The following is a 19,864-nucleotide window of genomic DNA, read 5'->3' on the forward strand; positions in this document are numbered from 1 at the left end:
TTCATTGTTTAAATTCAGTGACAAACTAATTCAGCATTCCACAAGCTTGTGTTTTATTAGACTTGCTTGAGACTTAGTGCATATCTGCAGGGACATTTTGTTTCACTGTGTATTTGATTATATAAAGAGGGACAAATCACTGCTCTCATGTTATGTAAAAATAACTTTAATTATGCCAAAATAAAATTCATATTTGTAATACCATGAAAGTCCTTGATTCTAAAAAGTTAGTTTAGTTTAAATCTTTGCCATGACAAAATTCAGTTCTAATAGAGTTTAAAACCAGACCTAATGCCAATTATCCATTCAAAGAATATACATCTAACTTCATTAAAAATTCAGTAATCAAGTTAAAATAGAGAAACAATATAACATCTGTTGGAAGTATGAAGAATGCTTAGCTTTGAACTTAGTCAGCCATAAAGAAAAACAACATACTGCTATTTAATGGAAATATGTTGAACTAGAGCTGAAAGTCAGCATACAAACCAAAAAAGTACTTGTTAAAGTGAAACATTTATTAGCCTATTCTAATGATACATTTATTTTAATGTCACTTATCTCTGAAGTATAACTACCATCAATAAGTTTAATTTTTGGGGAATAGACTTAGAACAGAATTAACTGAACTCAAAATACAGAGGGAGAATGAATTTACAAAGGTTGGAATGCAGTCACTCTAAACATTAGTTAATGCCTATAAATCATATAAAAACATACAAACCAAATTTTAATAAATTGGGTCAAATTATTCTGTGTACTTTCATGTTGCTAGATGAATTGCAAACAATATAATTGTGATTTTTTAATACATTAGAGCTAAATAAAACTCTACTCCACTTGTATTAGGATAATGGAGAGTCAGTTGATTTTTAGCACCCTCAAAATATTATTGCTCAGTGAAATTGCTTAATTTGCTTTCAACAAAACTCCATTCTTACACCTCTCCTATTTTATGGGATGTGAATACACTAGAGGAAACAACTGTTATGAAGCTCTCTCAGTATGTGGATATTACTTTTTTAAAATAGAATGTGTGCCAATACAAATTATCCTCCTGGGTAATTTAACTGTCAAATTTTAGACATAGACAAGATGGGTGAAATAAGATATTATCTTTTACTGAACCAACTTCCTGTTGGGTGAGAGTGCTTTCCTGCTTATGCAGTTTGTTTCACTTGAAGAGTTCAGTGTAAGTCTCTCTCACCAACAACAATTAACAACTCACCCTCCCTGTGCCTCTAATATCTTGGAACCAACACAGCATATACATTTTAGAATGGTCATAAACAAAATTCAGTACTTGCTATGTTAAGTATATACAACCCCAAGAAGTACTTGTGGCTGGCATGACTCTGTAAGGAGCCCAATGTTATGGGAGATTTGAATCATATATTGAATTTAACCTAATTGTGTTCAGAAGTACATTCTTTAGCATGTACAACAATTAGTAAATGACCAGAGCTTTGTCTTTTTAAGTGACAGAAAAATGATTTGAAAGTTTAATATCAAAGCTCTGAAATATTCCTGCTTACTGTTTTTCTTCTGCCATGCAATCCAATGTGCAGGATCTTTAAACCACAGGAAACTTATTTTGAGTGATAGGAATAATTTAGACCAGTTGGCTCCACATTAGAACATGGCTACATCAATGAAGAGATGTTGGGAAGTGCAGGTTTTGATAAACATATTTGAATTAGTGTATCTGCTAGAGTGCATTTGGAGACTCTATCTGAAGGAAAGTAGCAGGATAAAATAGCTGTATAAATATTTATTTTAATCAGGTTAATTAAAAGTGGGCTTCTGTATGGAATAAAAAATTCTATTTACCAAAAATCTATAGCAGTTTAATCCTAAACTCATCACAAAATGAGATTGGCAAATATTTACTTCAAATGATGGGTACTGTTTGCCAATAGGATGAGCAAAGATAATCATTGTGGAGAGAAGCATTACAAAAAACACAATGTATACAAACATGTATAAAAACTAATACATTAGGGTACTCAACTAATCAAGATCCAAGGATCTTAAGGGAAAGTAACACGCTGTGTATGTTAACTTCTACTCAACTGAATATTTTTGAAAGCCAAAATTAGCAAAATATCAGGTATATTTAAAATTAGTTGACTTACACAAAACACTTAAATCAGTTCCTCTTATTGAAGCTGTCAGATTCAAGTTCAGACTTCTGCATTCCATGCAATAGTTTAGATGCCAAAAGAACAGTAGCCTGAACTACAGATAAAACTAAAATTGACATAACTTAATCTAACCACTAAAATTAAAATTGACATAACTTAATCCAACTCATACAACAAAGAATTTTGAAAAATTAATCCACAGTGCGTTGTGTGATCTTTAACAATTTTCACACTTCCATCTTGCCTATTAATTTCCTCTATAATTGGGGGAACTGGTTTACAGTTCAAATGTCGGTTCTCTTCTGCTGGCTCTGAAGATAAGACTTCTTCATCCTTTCTTATTTTTGCCTGCTCTTCCAAATGAAGTAATTCTTGCTTTTCAGAGTCTGAGGACGTGGCACTTTTCCCTGTTGTGAAAGCAAGTTCTAAATGTGGGTCATCTATCTGAGATTTCCCAGAAATTGCTAAATTAGTGTCAGTAGGTTCAAGCTGCAAACAATGGCCTGAAATCATGTCAGTTTCCGTACTGTGTTTTCCAACTGTGTCAGCTGCACTAAGGTTAGCTTCTAAATTTGTTTTGAAGTAGTTTCTATTCTCTTTTTCAAGTTGATCTCTTCCTGAATTGTTAACCATTTGTTCTTTTTCTCCAAGTTCACAATGTGTAACCTCCTGTGACTGAGGGGAAAAACAAAACAGGAAATTAATTGTACTTTGATACCCTAACACTTAATGTTGACTGAACACAAAAATGCTATCCAACGCAGGCCTAGACCCTGAATAACTCAAAATGCACTTATTTCTATGAGATTTACAATTGGAATTTAGTCTGTGCTTACATAAAGCTAAATCAGACCTAGGGATGTAAAAGATTAACTGATTACAAGGTAAGCATTCACCTTCCTGGCATGTTTACTGGGGTAACCAGTGGCCTAGCCCAGCCCCTCCACCCCATGACACTGTGTAGCAGGCCCTGCACAGCCCAGCCAGAGTAGCCTTGTGCCACAATGTGACAGGTGGGGCCCTACCCAGCCAGAGTAGCCTCCGGCCTATGCCAGGTCCTGCCTGGCCAGAGAAGCAGCTCCAGGAACTAGCGATGTCAAGATTCCTTACCCTTCCCTATTCTACTCCCCACACCCTAACACCCAGTTTATACTAGACCAGGCAGGTCAGCTTAGGGTACACAACTCCAGCTTCACAAAATGCTTAACTGGAGTCAGCTTACCTTAAGCTGCACTGTGGCAGCATCCACAAAGCAGGCGGCCAATGGGAGCACGCGCTCCCGTCAGCTTTCCTTACTCCTCACAGGAGGACCACCAGATGCTGATGGGGGTTGCCCACAGCATTTATTTTAGGGGTCTATACTAGATTGACCTTCAGAAAGTTGATCTCATAAGTGCTGACATGCTCTACATGAGTTACTGTCACTAAGAAAGTAAGAGAAGATACATTCCCTTACCAGTGAGGCTAGTTTTACCCACCTTGTGGATGCCAAAACCCCAAACCACCTTCCCCATTTCCTGGGTGCCAAAAGCCAATTTTTTTATCCCAACAGTTCTCAAACTGTGGACCAGAATCCTGTTTTAATGGGGTTGCCAGGGCTGGTGTTAGACTTGCTGGGGCCCATGGCCAAGGATGAAGCTGAAGCCCAGCCTGAAGGCCTTAGCCCTGTGTGGTGGGGCATAGGTTACAGGCCCCTCTCCCAGTGCTGAAGCCTTGGGTGAGGGGGCTCAAACTTTGCCCCCCATTTCCTCCATAGCAGCTGGACTTGGGCCTTCCTGCCTGTGGCTGCAGGGATCAGACTTTGGCCCTGTGGCAGAAGGGCTTGGGCAAGCTCAGAATATGGTCTCCCCCCTCCCAGAGTCATAAAATGTTTGTTGTCAGAAGGGGGTCGCAGTGCAATGAAACTTGAGAACCCCTGGTTATCCAGTGTCCTAAATTTTCAGCTTTCCTCCAGACTCCTACAATCCACTCTCAGATTAGAAATGCTGTTATATACTGGAACTTCAGAACTATGCAACACACTGAAAACTGAAGTGATGCAAAAGAATCAAATTGTTGAATTAGCAAGTTAAGGGAATACTGCAGTGACTTTATTCGACTAAAACCTTATCGACAGTACTTGAATCTGACATATCAATGCACCACGTAATTCAGTGTCCTTCATCAGGAGCCTTGCCACAGAGTTCGGGCCTACTCCTTTACGATGGAGTTCACCTGCATAGTCTAAGCATAATCAACTGAAAGAAGAGTTAATTGAAATAACAGTGGGGCAATTAGTCCTGAAGTTAATCAGCTACTTTAGTAGTAAAGTCAGCATTCTACTCCTGAACTTTGGAACCTAAACAGACCCTGTCAATATGAAATGTAATGTCGTTTAAGAAGAGTTAGGAAGTTTTAGGAGCTATGCCTGCCCAAATCCCCATCAGTTTTTGTAATTTTACCATCACATTTTCTTATCTTAAAAAATGTGCCCTCCTCTCTGATTAATTCATACCAATGAGAGAAAATTTTCACTGCAGATAGGAAAGAATGGAATTTACTATAGACAAAGTAAAACTAAAAAAACAGAGGTTTTTTCCTCCCAAACTTGTTCACTTACTATAATTGTGAAGAGTTAAGATGCAATTCCATTTTTTTTTGTTTATAAGTGTAGCTGCACCTCTGTGTAGAGCCGTGTGCAGATACAAATTTCATATCCATGGAACCACAGGGCTCTACTAGGAACCACAGTAACTGAAAAAGCAGAATGTGGAGTCAAGTGTGCCTTAACTCACAAGATTCAAAGGATTGGCTTAGATCAAATACATCAAACAATTGTTATTGTTATCCAGGCACCCACTGTGACGGGCTGCAGTCACAGAAGTCCCCTTGGGACTGTTCCCCAGTGCGCTGATTATGCTACTGATGCCCCCCTTCTTGTTCTCTAGGGCTCCCCACCACCTTGTCCTTCTAAGCCAGATCCCCTGGTCTCCAGACGAGACACAGAGTTGGGATTACCACCCCTTCAGAGCAGTGCAGACACTGAACCACTTCAGCTCTGGGTGGATGCAGTTCTAGGGCTCAGCACCCAGGAAACCAACCCTCAAATGGGACTATCCCCTCCTCCCCCCAAACAAATCTGACTTTCTCTGTGTAAAAGATTTAAACAGGAAAAGCTTATCAGGTAAGCTCTCTTTATCAATGCAAGAGATACCTGGGGGAGCAACCACTGTGTAACAATTATTTACACTGGGCCGGATAGTCACAAACGGGATTTAAGTATTGGCAAATGGAAACAGACAAATCAAAGTAAGTTACTAAATTAAAATGACTAGAAAAGGCATCCAGTAAACTTCCGATAATCCGGCACCTTTGGGACCCAGGGGGTGCCGGATTATCAGATATGATGGACTATCAGAAGGGGGGGCTATGAGGGGTCTGGGGTGGGATGTGGGGGTATGCCACCCCAGACCCCTCATAGCCCCCCCTTCCGATAGTCCGGCTCTGCCCCAGGCGTCCCTGATTAAGCCGCTGCTGGTCAGTTTTACAGCAACTGAATCGGGGACGCCTGCGGCAGAGCAGCTGGGGTGCTGCCGGGTTGGTCCCGCAGCACCAAGGGGCAGCACTACGGGACCAACCCGGCAGCACCCCAGCTGCTCTGCCCCCGGCTTCCCCGATTCAGCTGCTGGTCAGTTTCAGCAGCCGCTGAATCGGGGAAGCCAGGCGCAGAGCAGCTCCAATTGTCCTGCTGCCCCGAGCACTTCCGCATTCCTGATGGTGCCGGACCATCAGGAGTGCCAGAGCATTGGATGCCGGACCAATGGAGTTTCACTGTACTTAGTTCTAATTCACTAAAACTTTATTTCATGCAGATTCTTGCCCTAAAGAGCTGTTCTCATTTCAGGCATAATCTTCTAGTCAGTGACAAACTCTTTTGCTCTGACTTAGGTCTCCAGTCCTCTTTAAAGTTCTTTGTATCCTTTTAGGGTGGGCTAGGCAGTTTCCCAGACCAGCCAAAGATAAGAGGGAATTGCTTCCCTTTGCTTAAATAGATTCTCCCACAGGGCAGGAACTCTTTGTTTTACATCTCCCCCTTTTTGTAGAAAAATATCATGTTAAAAACGGATTCCAGCATCAGGTGGTACGGTTACACGTCTCTCCAGCCAACCACCTCCAGAATTATGGGACAAATGAGGCTATTTAAAAGTTCACTGCCCAGTCCTTAGGCTCATTAGCACATTTAAATCTATAAACAGACTCACACTTGAAGAACTGGCTGGGGTGGGGGGGATCTGCCCCAACTCTGCCCTTTCTGCCTGAGGTCCCGCCCCTTCAGGGGCCCAGAATCACTGCCCCTCTTGCAAAGGGCACCAGGTCCAGTGCAGGGGGCACCAGTAAAGCCCTGGCATCCACTTCATGCTGACTGTAGGTAGCTATCCCACTGTGCACGTGTTCTTTGGAAAGGGTTTGCAATGCCTCATGGGGCGAGTACAGCATAATGGGACACAGATTTCTCAATCCCATTGTGCCAGAAGCACCCTACTAGTTTGCCAATCACTTTTCAACTGAAGTGTATTTGGGGGAAGGGAGGTGACGGAGTTTGTGTGTGTGCTGGGAAGGGTGTTAGAGACTGCATGGAAGAGGAGGGTGCATGTGCCAGTGTGGGCGGGGGGGTTGGGGAAGAGTATGACTGCATGCTGTCATTAAGTTCAGACAGCAGCCTGAGGGGGCAAGTGGCCCTTCCCAAAGCAGCAGCTCCTGGCTCTGCACAGCAGCCTCCCTCCAAAAAGCAGCAACTAATTCTGCCTCCAAGTGGTTCTGTGATTCCCTCCAAGGTCTCCCACAGCCTCCTCAGCTCTGGGAAGTGGCTCCCCCTCAACCACTCAGGGAGCTCTCCAGGGTGAAAAATGTCAAAGCTTCTGGGAGCTTTGAAAAGACGGGAGAGGCACATGCCTGAAGGGCAGCCAAGTTCAAAACAGTGAGAGGAGCGGTCACAATAGGCATTGTGGGGAGGCCAGTTACTTTGACATAATGAAAGGCAACATTTACACTGGCACTTTGTCAACAAGACTTTTGTATAAAAAGCCCTATGTAGCTTGTGGAGGTGGTTTTGTTTTGTCACCAAAAGTGGCATTTTTCAAAAGTGGAATGTTTTTCAAATATTTTGCTGTGCGCACAGCACACCTCTGCTGTTTTGTTACATTGCAGAGTTTTGGTAGTCAAGACCTCAGACTGGCTATATTCCAACAAACCTCCAACCCCTGGTGTGTCTGGAGACTATAGACCCTAGCACAGCTAAGTGGCTGTGAAGTTGAAGCATTTTTGGGTATCTGTAGACTAAAGCCTTGCATGCATACAAATTTATATCTGCAAATGTGGATATCCATGGATATAAATCAGTGTTCACAGAACTGTGGGACTCTCCTGGGAACCACAGTGGCAAAAGGAGCAGAATGTGGAGCTGCTACTCCCAGGAGCCAGCACCCTACATTGGCAACTCCTTCTGCACGACTGTACTGCTCCGACCCCACCCACTAGAGTAGGCACTGGGCTGACTAGCATGCCACTAAACAGGAGAAACAGAGAGCTGTGTGGAAGGGATGGTGGCAGGGTTCGGGGAGGGGGGGGGCGGATTACAGCCACGCTGGTGGAGCTGCCAGTGCAGGGTGCTGGTTCCTGGAATCAGAGGTTCCACGTTCTGCTTCTTTCATAGCTGCTACAGTTCCCGGGAAAGCCCTGCGGTTTTGTGGATACCAATTTATATCCGTGGATGTCTGCATCCGTAGATATTAATTTTTTATCTGTGCAGAGCTCTAGGTATCTGCATCCCTTGGATACTACTGAATAGGGCTGTAAGAGTTTAACCAGTTAAACTTCCGGCCACTGCTAGGAGCCCGCAAAGCCAACAGCGCCAGCAACCCACTGAGTAACTGAATTAATTTCAATCAGGTATACGCTTAGTGGGGTTTTTTTGCATCCCTACTACTGAGATATCAATCTGTGATTATTGTGTTCTAATATGAATGAGGGATTTAATACCTCAGTATTTATGCATGAGAATACAATCTTTCCCAATAAAACTGTTGCTAAGACAGAACTGTAAAGGTTCCACTTCACCATTCAAGTTACATTAAATGGAGTTTAAAGTATACTGGCCTTGACAAAAACTGCTGTTTACACTTGCAAACATTACTACTTATATATTATTTTAACAGTATCTAAACAAAACTGGATTGACTTCATTTGAGGGAGGTTTTATGCTATATATTTATTAAAGTGCCATGTATATTGCTAAATAGATCCTTACCTTTAATATGATTTGACTTTTGACCTCAGTGACATCAAGAACTTCAATTAATGGTTGGCTTTCCAGTGTTGACTGGTTGAGGAATGAAGGGCACAAGACATTGTCCAGAAATTCATCAATATTTTCTTCACTGACAAATAACCTCTCCTAAAGGCAAAAAACCAAAGTTACCTGTTTACATGTTCTTTTCACATTGTGTTTAGGTGGTTTTGTACCCAACAACCCACTAAGTATACATATATGCATACAATTTTGATTCTGAACATACACGAGACACATCCATACTACTTGTGAAAACAGTATCGTTTAAATCTCTGGTTTAATAAATTCTAAATTAGATATTCAGAAGTAGTGAGAGATGAACATGAAGAAAATGTTTTAAATTATTTCTGTACTAAATAGAGGTCTGTCTCACACAAAGGGCAATGGTTTAAATGAATGTGTGTTTTCTACTTGTGTGTTTGTTTAAAGTTTCCATTTGAGGAACCATTGCAATGAAAAGATTGTTTCAACTATCCTCCCTTCTGTTTTGATATTTGCTTTAAAATAGTTCTGGATATGTGGATTTGCTTAATTACCTTGCCTTAAGAAAAATACAAATATCTAATTAGTTTGTAATTCCAGCTCATTTTAGTCATCAAATTTCAAGATTAGGCCTTCTAGAGTGGAGAGTATGAAATATATATGACAATATCCATTTCAGATCTGTGTAACAAAGTAATCTTTAAGCTCTTCATTCAGGTATGAATAAATACCAGTGGGAATGGAATGGAATGGAATGTAGTTTACAGTTAAATAAGATACTTCAGTTAGGGATGTAAAAGAGTAGTCAAATAGTAGACTATCAGATAAAGCCTAGGTTTATCAGGTTTATCGACTATTCACATCTCCCTCTCCCCCCTCCCCTTTCTGCCTCTATATTGGGGGAAGCAGGAGCCGGTGCTGAGGGGAGCCAGCTTAAAAGCCAGTTTCCCCCGCACCATCTTTGCGACGCAGGGAAGAAAGGTGGTGAAGATGGAGAGGCTCAGAGGCTCTGCCTTTTAAATGTAGTAAGAGCCGCCCAGCTCTTACCACATTTAAAAGGCAGAGCCGCAGCAGTCTGACCCAGCGCGAGCCAGGACTGAAGCAGTTACGGCTCATGCTGGGTCCTGGACCTACTCCCACTCTGCCTGCACTCCTGGATCCTACTACATTTAAATTGGAGAGCCACAGTAGCCCCTTACTGACTAATCGTGTAACTCGATACAAATTGTATCAAGTACACAATTAGTCATTTACTCGATACTTAACATCCTTAATTTCAGGATATATTTTTCAGGCTATTCATGTGAAGTTCAGGTGCACCATGAAGCATATTTCTATTGGTCTTATGACTCAAACCAGCAGTGATTATTAAGGGTCCAAAATACCCCAGGAATAATATTTTATAGATTTATTCATTTGTTTCTTTTTCTGTTCAACAATAAATTCTTCTATTATGTAAAACTATTGGACAAAGGTTAACTTCCCTTTTCTAGGATTCTCAATTACTGTTTTAATATACACACTTTTAAATCCGTCATTCTTTTGTATTCCCTCATCTCATCAACCTAAAAACAGCTAGAATACGGGAAAAACCCAGTCATCAGGGAAGCCCTGTTCTTGTTGAATGCAACGAGGCAATTTTGAATATTTTCAGCTCTCTCATGCAACTGCAGCATTTTATCTGTGTCTGGGATCTCAAAATATATTTTTTTTCTCTAAAGGAAGCTACAATTGGGCGCATGAAACAGTTCCATATTCATACAATATTAAATGAAAATATGAAGATCATGTATATACTGTCAATGTACAAAGTATAGAATTAAACCTATTTTCTTCCCAAAGAGTTTACAACTGAAAACACATACACACTGACAGCAGGACAGATGAGGAAGGATGCAGAGAGATTATTCATGAAGAGAATAGTGTAGGGGGCCTTGTTTACACTAGTATCATCCACCACCAATAAGTTAATGGTGATTGCACTTGTGTAGACCAGCTTAGCCACTGATATCCCTGTCATGCTCCTGCATCAGACACGGAATAGCTATCCAAGCTTACTTCTCAGCAACAGGAACACATCTGGTGTGTATCAGAAAATTCTTTAATGCTTTGCCAGCTATTACTGAGGTTAGCTTAAAATGGTATTCTACAGTGCCACCTAGTGTGGAAGAGTAGAATAAACTTTAGAAGTCTGTTACATCTCCCCCTTTAAGTTCGAAATTCCTACCATTTATAATATTTACTGGAGATGTGATAGTGGAAATGATTAACCAATGATAAACCTCATTGGTTAACCTTCAAGATTACACACAGCCCTCCCCCCTCCTGTCTCTCAATCAGAGGCAGCAGAGGGAAGGACAGGCCGGTCAGCTCTGCAGGAACTGGTGCTCACAGGGAACCAATTAAAAGCTGTTCTCACCTGTTTCCCCCCCCCTCTTTCCCCCCTCCGCATGCCCACTTGGAAAAAGAATCTGAGTTGTCCTGCCCTCAGGAGTTGTGCTAGACCATATTCAATAGCTGCTATTGGTGTTAGCGTGTAACTTAAAAGAGCAACTTTCAGGGGGTAGCCAAGTTAGTTTGTACAGGATAAACTTAAACAACAAATGGTCTGGTAGCACTTTATAGACTAACACTGTGGTCACCAACAGGTCGATCGCGAGCTACTGGTCAATCTCGAGGCCTCAATCAGTAGCTCGCGAGGTGTCCTGTCTGCCCCGCCCCCATTTCCCTCCCACCCCCCAGAAACCCCACTACTTACCTCAAGACGTAGTGTCGGCTTCAGAAGTCCTGCAGCTTAGCGCCACTTCCGGCAATGCCAGAAGTGCGCTAGCTGCTCTGCCGGCCCCCTGCACCGCACAGGAGGGGTGAGTCAGCCCCGCAGGAGGCGTGCAGGGGGTTTCCGGCACGCGCGGGGGGTTGGCCCCGGGGCAGGTGTTCACGCGGGGCTTCCTGGCGCGGGGGGGTTGGCCCCGGGGCAGGTGTTCACGCGGGGCTTCCCTGTGCGGGGCGGGGGGGGGGCCGGGGGGGGGGGGGGGGGAGTTGGTTCTGGGGCAGGCGCGCGCGGGGCTTCCCTGCATGGGGGGGTGCAGGCCCCGGGGCAGGCACGCGCGTGGCTTCCTTGCGCGGGTGGGAGGGTCGGCTCCCTGGGTAGGCGCGCGCGGGGCTTCCCTTCAGGGGAGGGGGGGCTGCCCCTGGGCAGGCGCACGCGGGGCTTCCCTGCAGGGGGGGGGGGGTCGGCCCTGGGGCAGGCGCGCGCTCGGGGCTTCCCTGTGCGGGGGGGTTGGCCCCGGGGCAGGCGTGCGCTCGTTTCCCGGGGGGGGGGGAGAATGCTGAGAGGGGGGGAGATGCAGGGGACTCTCTGCGTCCACTGGCACCCCACTCCCCAGCCGCCAGTCCCGAGTCACAGAATACTGTCCCCACTCCTGTCTCTAGCCACAGAACTCGGTCCCCATTCCTGTCCCCTTTCCCCGAACTCTGTCCCCAGCTACAGAACTATGTCCCTATTTCTGTCCCCACTCCCCGAACTCTGTCCCCACTGGCACTCAGTCTCCTGTTGCAGAACCCTGTCCTCTGCCCTCCCAGCACCCTGTTCCCTCTCCCCTGCCCCCAGCCGCCGTACTCTGTCCCCACAAAATGTATAATTATAAATGCTTCATTTTAGATTTAAATAGCATGAATTAAAAAACAGACTATTTATTTCATAACTATAAACACGTGATTTTAATTGTATGTATCTCAATTTAAAAATAAACTGTTTATCAGAGTGTGTAAGTAAGGGCTGGGGATAGCAAGTGATGGACAGGAGGAGAATAGAGAGGGCGGGGCTTCAAGGAAGGGGCGGGGCGGTAGATCTTCGCCTGTTCTGAGATTTAAAAAGTGATCTTGGGTGTAGACCACTGGACTAACAAAACATGTAGCTGGTATCATGAGCTTTCATGGGCACAGCCCACTTCTTCAGATGACCAGAGTGGATCTTCCTTTTGCAGAATTACCTTATCTTCTGAACAGGGATGTAAAACGTCAGTTAAATAGGTAATCGTGAATCCACTGAAAATCTCAGTGATTACGTGCACTGCAAGCTCTGCAGTGTAAAGCTTAATTAAGCTTTATACTGAAGAGCCTGCAGCGAAGCCTCCCCAGGAGGAGCCCCTGCCAGCTCCGCTCTCTGACGTAGAGAAGCTGCTGGCCCGTTCCTGGGGAGAAGGTTTCGCTGCTGACTCTGTAGCTTGTTCCTGGGGAGCTAGCGTTTAATCTGCAGCAGGGAGGCTAAGCCAGGCTCACCATGAACAGCGGTTCCTCTGGCTGGCTGGCTGAAGCAGTCCCTACGTGTGGTGGGCCCCCACATGGCTGGAGCAGTCCCCTGCCCGAGATGAGCAGAGAGCTTCTCTAGCCCCTGCAGTTAACCAAAACCAGTATGCCTTACCCATTTAGAGTGATACTTACCGGATAGCCAATTAACCTTTCACATCCCTAGTCTGTACAGCTCTCTCAGCCTTTCCATTCACTTGTGGATAAGGTGGACTACTGGTAACATGATCAAAATCATATCTCACACAGAATGATTTAAATTCTGCTGCAGTGAATTGTGGGCTGTTCATCACTAGCAGTTCTGAAATTCCGAAATGAGCAACAGTAGCACCTTAAAAAATAGTCTAGTAGCACCTTAAAGACTAAATAGTTACAAGAGGCTGATAAGAACCATTGTTTCCACTTGGAAAGGAAGATGACCAACACCAGATACTACACAGACATCAAGAACCATTTGTTTGCACTACTTGTTTTTTAAGTTTTTCCTGTTACAGACTAACTTGGCTATCCCTCTGAAGCTTATCTACTCACTGTCTTTTTTTCTTCCTTCACCCGCCCTCCCCCCACCCTTCCCTTATTTATTCTTGGATCTGGACTTCCAACAGTCCTGTCATCTGAAGAAGTGGGTTGTGCCCACAAAAGCTCATGATACCATCTACATGTTTTTGTTAGTCTTTAAGGTGCTACTAGACTATTAGCTGTTTTTTAAGGTTGTTTTTATTAGTAGACAGTTTGGTTCAACAGGGTCTCAAGTTCACTTGTACTGATCTCCTTTCAAACAGTTCAGTGACACCAAATCTGCTGCTGAATTCTTCTATCTTTATCACTAGGCCCAACATGGCTGCCACAGTATGGCCAAGAAAGTTATTGGCCTCTGATCCTTTGATTACATGTACTCTAAATGCATTACTTGTGCCTCTGTATGCTATTTCCATGGTAGCCTGGCCTACGCAGTTCACAATGTTTCCTTGGCTAGTCAGAACTATGACAAATGACTTGAGCTCTGGGAGGCAATAAAGGGGATTGTAAGCCTTTCTGGGATGCCTGTGCCATAAATGTGGATTGTAAAGTCAATAGTTTTGCCATGAATATTCAGTTTAACTTTCCAGGCAGGCTCTGTGTCATCACAAATAATAAAGTCCAAAAACAATGGCTCTTGATTGTAATGTGAGCCAACTCACTAACTGCAGTAACCAGTGGCACCACATCTACATTTTGTACATTTATTACACCTTTTCCCCCTCTGTCTCGGCATGCATCATCTCTATGAATATGACAATTTCCTGCCTGCATGCAGAAGGTGTGGAATTTGTCCCTCCTAGCCTCAGAGGTCTTATGGTAAGGACTTAACATTAAAATTAACAAAGTCATCTGGTTTTGCTGTCTCACCCACGCAGTCAGATGTGTCTAGAGCAGGGGATGGCAACCTTTTCAAACCAAAGAGCCAAATAACATCAACATTCAGAACAAGTGGTCACCTAAGATCCATATAAGAATGCCTATTTGAATGACTGAAAATTGACACAATGATTAATAATATCCTAAATGAAACACGGTTCTCACAGACTTTATTTAATGGGACTTCTGCTGCTGCATCTTTTCGCACAGTTCTTTGAAGTTTACACCATAACTGGTCAAATCCAGCTTCATGAAGTGCATTCAGACTGCCCGTGGGGTGCAGGAGTCTGGGTTGGGGTGTATGAGGGGCTCAGGGCACAGGTTGGGGAGGGGAGGCAGAGGCGCCAGGGTGCCACGGCAGGGGACTGGGGACAGTGCAGGAGTCTGGAGATGTGGGAGTATGAGGAGCTCAGGGCAAGGGGTTCAGGTGTATGAGGAGCTCAAGGTTGGTGTGTGCAGGGATGCAGGAGTGTTATGATGCTGCAGTCAGATGGAGGCTGGGCCTCCAATTGGGGCTTGTTGGCCAGGCTTCATTTTTAAATAAAGTAAAATATTATGCCCAACACAAAAGGTTTCAACATGGTCTTTATTTATGGCTGGGGTGGGGAACTTTTTGGGTCGGGGCTACTGACCCACAGAAAAAAATCAGTTGGGGACTACACAAGTGAAAAGCAAAAAACACCACCCTCCAAAAACCCCTAATCCTCACTTATGTGGTCCCCAACTGAGACACCTCACTCTGTTGCTCCAGCCCCATAGTGGGGAGAGGAGCAGGGAGGACAGATGTTCAAGACCTCAGGCCAGATTTACTCTTCTGGGGTTCCAGGGTTAATGGATTTTGTGGGGCCCCTTGGACTCTGGGTTGCGGCCAAAAATGAGGCATTAAGTGTGTGGGGCAGGGCTGTCAGTGAATAGAATAGAGATGGGAGTGCAGGATCTGAGTGGGAAGTGAGGGTGCAAGGTCTGGCCAGGGGGCAGGAGCAGACTGGCTGTCTGGCCAGGGAGCAGGGTCAAGGCTGGAGGGGAGGTAAGGGGGGAGGGCCATGCAGGGCTGGGAATAGAGCTGCACACAGCCAGGAGCCCAGCAGCCAGCCCCCACCACAACCGGGCTCCGACTCCACTCCTGCCCCCAACCTCAGTGCTTGGCTGTGATTCCATCCCCAGCCCTGCTCCCACCCTCATCCCTGTGGCCACAATCTCAGCCCCCTTATCCCTATCCATGTTCCTCTCTTCAAGCCACACCCCACTCCTGGCTCCAGAAAAGGATGGGGGAAGAGGGATGGTGGAGGGCATGGTGCAGTCTTCAAAAGTTTGGGAACCGCTGATTTAAAGATACACTCTGCTTATTTTACTATAGCACAATGTAAAGAAAATTCCACAAAGAAATTGGAGGTATTTGCAATTCACAGCATCTGCGACCAGGCGCAAGCCAAGACAGCTGAATCCTGGTTCGTGCCCAGACCCCCACTACGCCTCTGCTTTTAAATGTAGTAAGAGCTGAGCAGCTCTTCTCAATGTAAAAAACAGGGCTACAGCAGAGTTAGCTCCTGGGCCTGGGAGCTAGCCATGGTGCAGCTCTTCAGTTTCCCCCTTTATCAACAAACACAGAACAGAATTTAACATCCTTAGTCTATATTTCAACTGTTTACTCCTGGAGTAACACCCAGAGAGCAGCTAGCCAGCATGCCTGGGGAAAGCTATTCGGATTAATTGGCCCACCAAGGAACATTCAACAATGAAGCATGGGAGGCACCCCAACTACACTAAATGGACATTCCTGCAAACCTTCAATCTGGAATGCAAGCAATTTTCCCTCTCTCTTAGGTATTCACACCTCTTAATCAACAATTGGGAGTGGGCCACATCCACCCTTAGAGAATTAGCATATAGGTGAACCCCGCTAAAATGGGACTCTCTGGTCCAGCAGAACCACGGATGTTCCAGGACCAGAGAGTCCTGGTGGAGAGCTGGCAGCTGGGAGCCCCGGGGGCCCCAGCAGGTCAGTGGGCAGCCAGCAGCAGGAGTAGTTTTCACTCTACTCCTTTCAATACTGGGCCTTTGCTGAGACTCTTCGGAAAGCTGCTATTAGTAGCAGTGATCTCTGCCGTGTGGACACCTGCCCACCATGATTTGAAATAGGGCCATCAAGCTTACTGGTTCATTTTACACAGACCACTCAACACCTGTCAGATAGTAACTGACTATAAGGTGTGACCCAGCAGATTTGAACCTGAACTAGTTACCTAGAAGTAAAAAGCTTTATATCCCATTAACTATCCCGAGCCAATCATCCTTTTTTCAAACCAGATCAGACAAACCTTCCACAACCACACGTATGTGCATTTAAGATTATTTCAAGAACTCTATATATTGGATTTGTCATTTTAAGAGTAATTACCTGGAGAGTGTTGCTGTCTAAGCCAAAGTACATCTTCCTCCAAAGTCCAGCACTCTCAGGAGATTTGGCTAATCCTATTACAGCGTTATTGGGGGAGACATTAATATCAGTCTCTGGGGGAGCCAGCTTGTTTTCAACAGAAAACTGCAAGAGAAAGGAGTAGGAAGCCGCATCCTTAGAACAGAAACTCAGTCTATAATGATTTGTGTCAACTTCCCCCTTCAAACTCTCTGACCGGATGTTTGGCACCTGCAAGAGCAGGGTCAGGGATTCTTCGTCTTGGGTGCACTGGAAGGGGGGACAAATTGGAGCGGCAGAGATGCTGGGGGCCACAGGAAGGTCTTGTTGGCTACTGCAGCTGCTAGGAGGCTCTGCAGTGCTGCGAAGGCTATTGGTGGGCACGGCAGGGTACAGACTGCTGCTGGGGCAGGTGGGAAGATCTGCACCGCTGTTGGGTGCCCAGGGAGGATGATCCGCCTCGCTGCTGCAGGGGGTGCCTGTGGTAAGGTCCGTGCTGCTGGTAGAGATGGGAAGATCTGCACCGCTGCTGGGTGCCCGGGGAGGATGATCCGCCTCGCTGCTGCGGGGGGTGCCCGTGCTAAGGTCTGTGCTGCTGGTAGAGATGGGAAGATCTGCACCGCTGCTGGGTGCCCGGGGAGGATGATCCGCCTCGCTGCTGCGGGGGGTGCCCGTGCTACGGTCCGTGCTGCTGGTAGAGGTGGGAAGATCTGCACCGCTGCTGGGTGCCCGGGGAGGATGATCCGCCTCGCTGCTGCTGGGGGTGCCCGTGGTAAGGTCCGTGCTGCTGGTAGAGATGGGAAGATCTGCACCGCTGCTGGGTGCCCGGGGAGGATGATCCGCCTCGCTGCTGCCGGGGGTGCCCGTGGTAAGGTCCATGCTGCTGGTAGAGATGGGAAGATCTGCACCGCTGCTGGGTGCCCGGGGAAGATGATCCGCCTCGCTGCTGCCGGGGGTGCCCGTGGTAAGGTCCGTGCTGCTGGGGCGCTCCGGTGTCACGGCGGGAGCCCGGCCACTAAGCCCTGGCGCACACGCTTCCTCAGTAGGAGGCGGCAGCCGGAGCTCCCCCTCTTCCTCGCCAACTGCAGGCCCCGCCTCTCCCCGGTCCGCCGAGGAAACCGGCCCGCGCTCGCGCTCCCCGGGGCTCGGGGCCACGACGGGCAGCGTGACGAGCAGCTGCCGCGTGGCCTTGTGGAAGGCGGCCCGCCCGCGGCTCTCGTCCACCGCGTAGGGCAGGCGGAGGCGGAGGCGGTAGGCGGGCCGCTGCGAGTCCAGCCGCAGCTCCCGGCCGCGGATCTCCAGGGCGGCCTGGGCGGCGGCGCTGAGCAGCGGCAGCTCGATGGCGACCACCAGCTCGCGCGGCACGGGGCTGGGCGCCGAGTCGCGGCAGCAGCGGTAGTCCAGCAGGTCCACGTGGGAGCGGTGCCGCAGGCTCCAGCGGGGCGTGGTGGGCGACGGGGGCTGGGCGGCGGGCGCGGGGGCCGGGCCGGGCGGGGCGGGGGGGTAGGCGTAGGGGGAGGGGAAGGGGGCAGCGGCGAGGCGGGCTCGGCGGGGGGCGGGGCGCCGCCGGGCAGCGGCGTGCGGAGGACGGCGGCCTGCGGGACCCCCTTGTAGGCGGTGCCGCGCAGCGGGGCGGCGTTGGCCCGGTCCAGCCGCACCCCGAAGCGGCCCTGCACCGCCTCCAGCGCCGTGTCGCTCACCATGCGCCGGAAGCGGGCGCTGCGGGCGGCCAGGCGCAGCGTGTCCGGGTGGAAGACCACGTCGTAGAGCAGGCGGCGGCGGCCGGCGCGGCCCAGCTCCTCCCGGCCCGGGGCCAGGCAGTAGGGCAGCGACCAGCGCTGGCCGCCGGGCTCGGCGCGGGCCTCGGGCCGGCCCAGCAGCGGGTTGCTGCAGACGTTGAGGTAGCAGCGCTGGGCGCCCCCCTGGCTGGTGCGCAGCACGTAGCCCGGCGCGGGGTGCACGAAGCGCACCTGCACCCCCCGCTCCCGCTCCAGCGCCGCCACCTCCTCCTCGTAGCGCCGCCGCTGCGCCGGGTCGGCCAGCTCCGCCGCGTACTCCGCCAGCAGCGCCCGGAACCGCTCGTCGCGGAAGGCGCCCTTCAGCCGCTCCACCTCCTCGCCGGTGAGCTGCAGCTCCTCCAGGCCCGAGCGCCCCGCGGCCGCCATGGCCGCCGCCGACCGCGGGTCGCCGTGGCAACCGCGACAAACAAAATGGCCGCGGGTCGCCGTGGCAACCGCGACAAACAAAATGGCGGCTCGGCCTGCCCCCGCCTCCGGGGGGCGCTGGCTCGCGGCCCGAGGGCGCGCTCACTTCCCTCCGGCCTCCCCCCGCGTCCAGATAGTTGGTACAGGCCACCCTCCCTGCCCCAGCCTGTGCATTGCTAGGGGCATCCCCTCCCCCTCCCAACTTGTACTTGCTGCTTTGATGCCCCCCCTCAGGGCAGCTGCAGGACTCGCTCCTGGCCCCCCTGGGGGCTCCCCCCCCCCGCTGTCCAGCAGCAGTTAGGGCCCAGCCTGTGTCAGTCAGTAGCAAACTTCCTGGGTGGCTCCATCCCACCCCCAGCTGGCAATCACCAAAGACAGCACCGTGTAGCACTTACACCAGCTTGTTCGTCTTCAATTCGGTGATGAGCTTTCATGGGCCAGACCCACTTCCTGGCTACGTCTAGACTGGCATGAATTTCCAAAAATGCTTTTAAAGGAAAAGTTTTCCATTAAAAGCATTTTCGGAAAAGAACGTCTAGATTGGCAGGATGCTTTTCCGCAAAAGCACTTTTTGCGGAAAAGCGTCCATGGCCAATCTAGACGCGGTTTTCCGCAAAAAAGCCCCGATCGCCATTTTCGCGATCGGGGCTTTTTTGCGGAAAACAATACTATGCGGTCTACACTGGCCCTTTCGCGCAAAAGTCTTTCGGAAAAAGACTTTTGTCCGAACGGGAGCAGCATAGTATTTCCGGAAAAGCACTGATGATTTTACAGGAGATCGTCAGTGCTTTTCCAGAAATTCAAGCAGCCAGTGTAGACAGCTGGCACGTTTTTCCAGAAAATCAGATGATTTTCCGGAAAAGCTTGCCAGTGTAGACACAGCCCCTCAGATTAATTTGTGGAAGAATATTGGCACAACCACATATACCAAATTGATACAATAAAAAAAATGAACACACATGAAATTGACAAATCAAATTTTAGAACAGAGTGGGGGTGAGGAGGGAAGGTTAGTGTCTGTGAGGTAATGACATAGGGGTGAGGGTCTGGCCCACGAAAGCTCATCACCTAATAAACCATCTTG

At 47.9% G+C, this 19,864-nt stretch overlaps 1 protein-coding gene across 1 annotated transcript; it reads right to left on the reverse strand.

Annotated features, from left to right (window-relative positions):
- Positions 1–588: 588 nt before the first annotated feature.
- Positions 589–18,887, reverse strand: DNAAF2 (dynein axonemal assembly factor 2). The gene is given in 4 exon segments (XM_075926153.2): positions 589–2,819; positions 8,431–8,577; positions 16,559–18,099; positions 18,102–18,887. Coding segments are annotated over 4 exon segments (2,847 nt in total). The 5' UTR covers positions 18,742–18,887; the 3' UTR covers positions 589–2,300.
- Positions 18,888–19,864: the final 977 nt, after the last annotated feature.

The sequence above is a fragment of the Pelodiscus sinensis genome, chromosome 5 (assembly GCF_052426305.1).
Source record: "Pelodiscus sinensis isolate ZL-2025 chromosome 5, ASM5242630v1, whole genome shotgun sequence".
Lineage (NCBI taxonomy): Eukaryota > Metazoa > Chordata > Testudines > Trionychidae > Pelodiscus > Pelodiscus sinensis.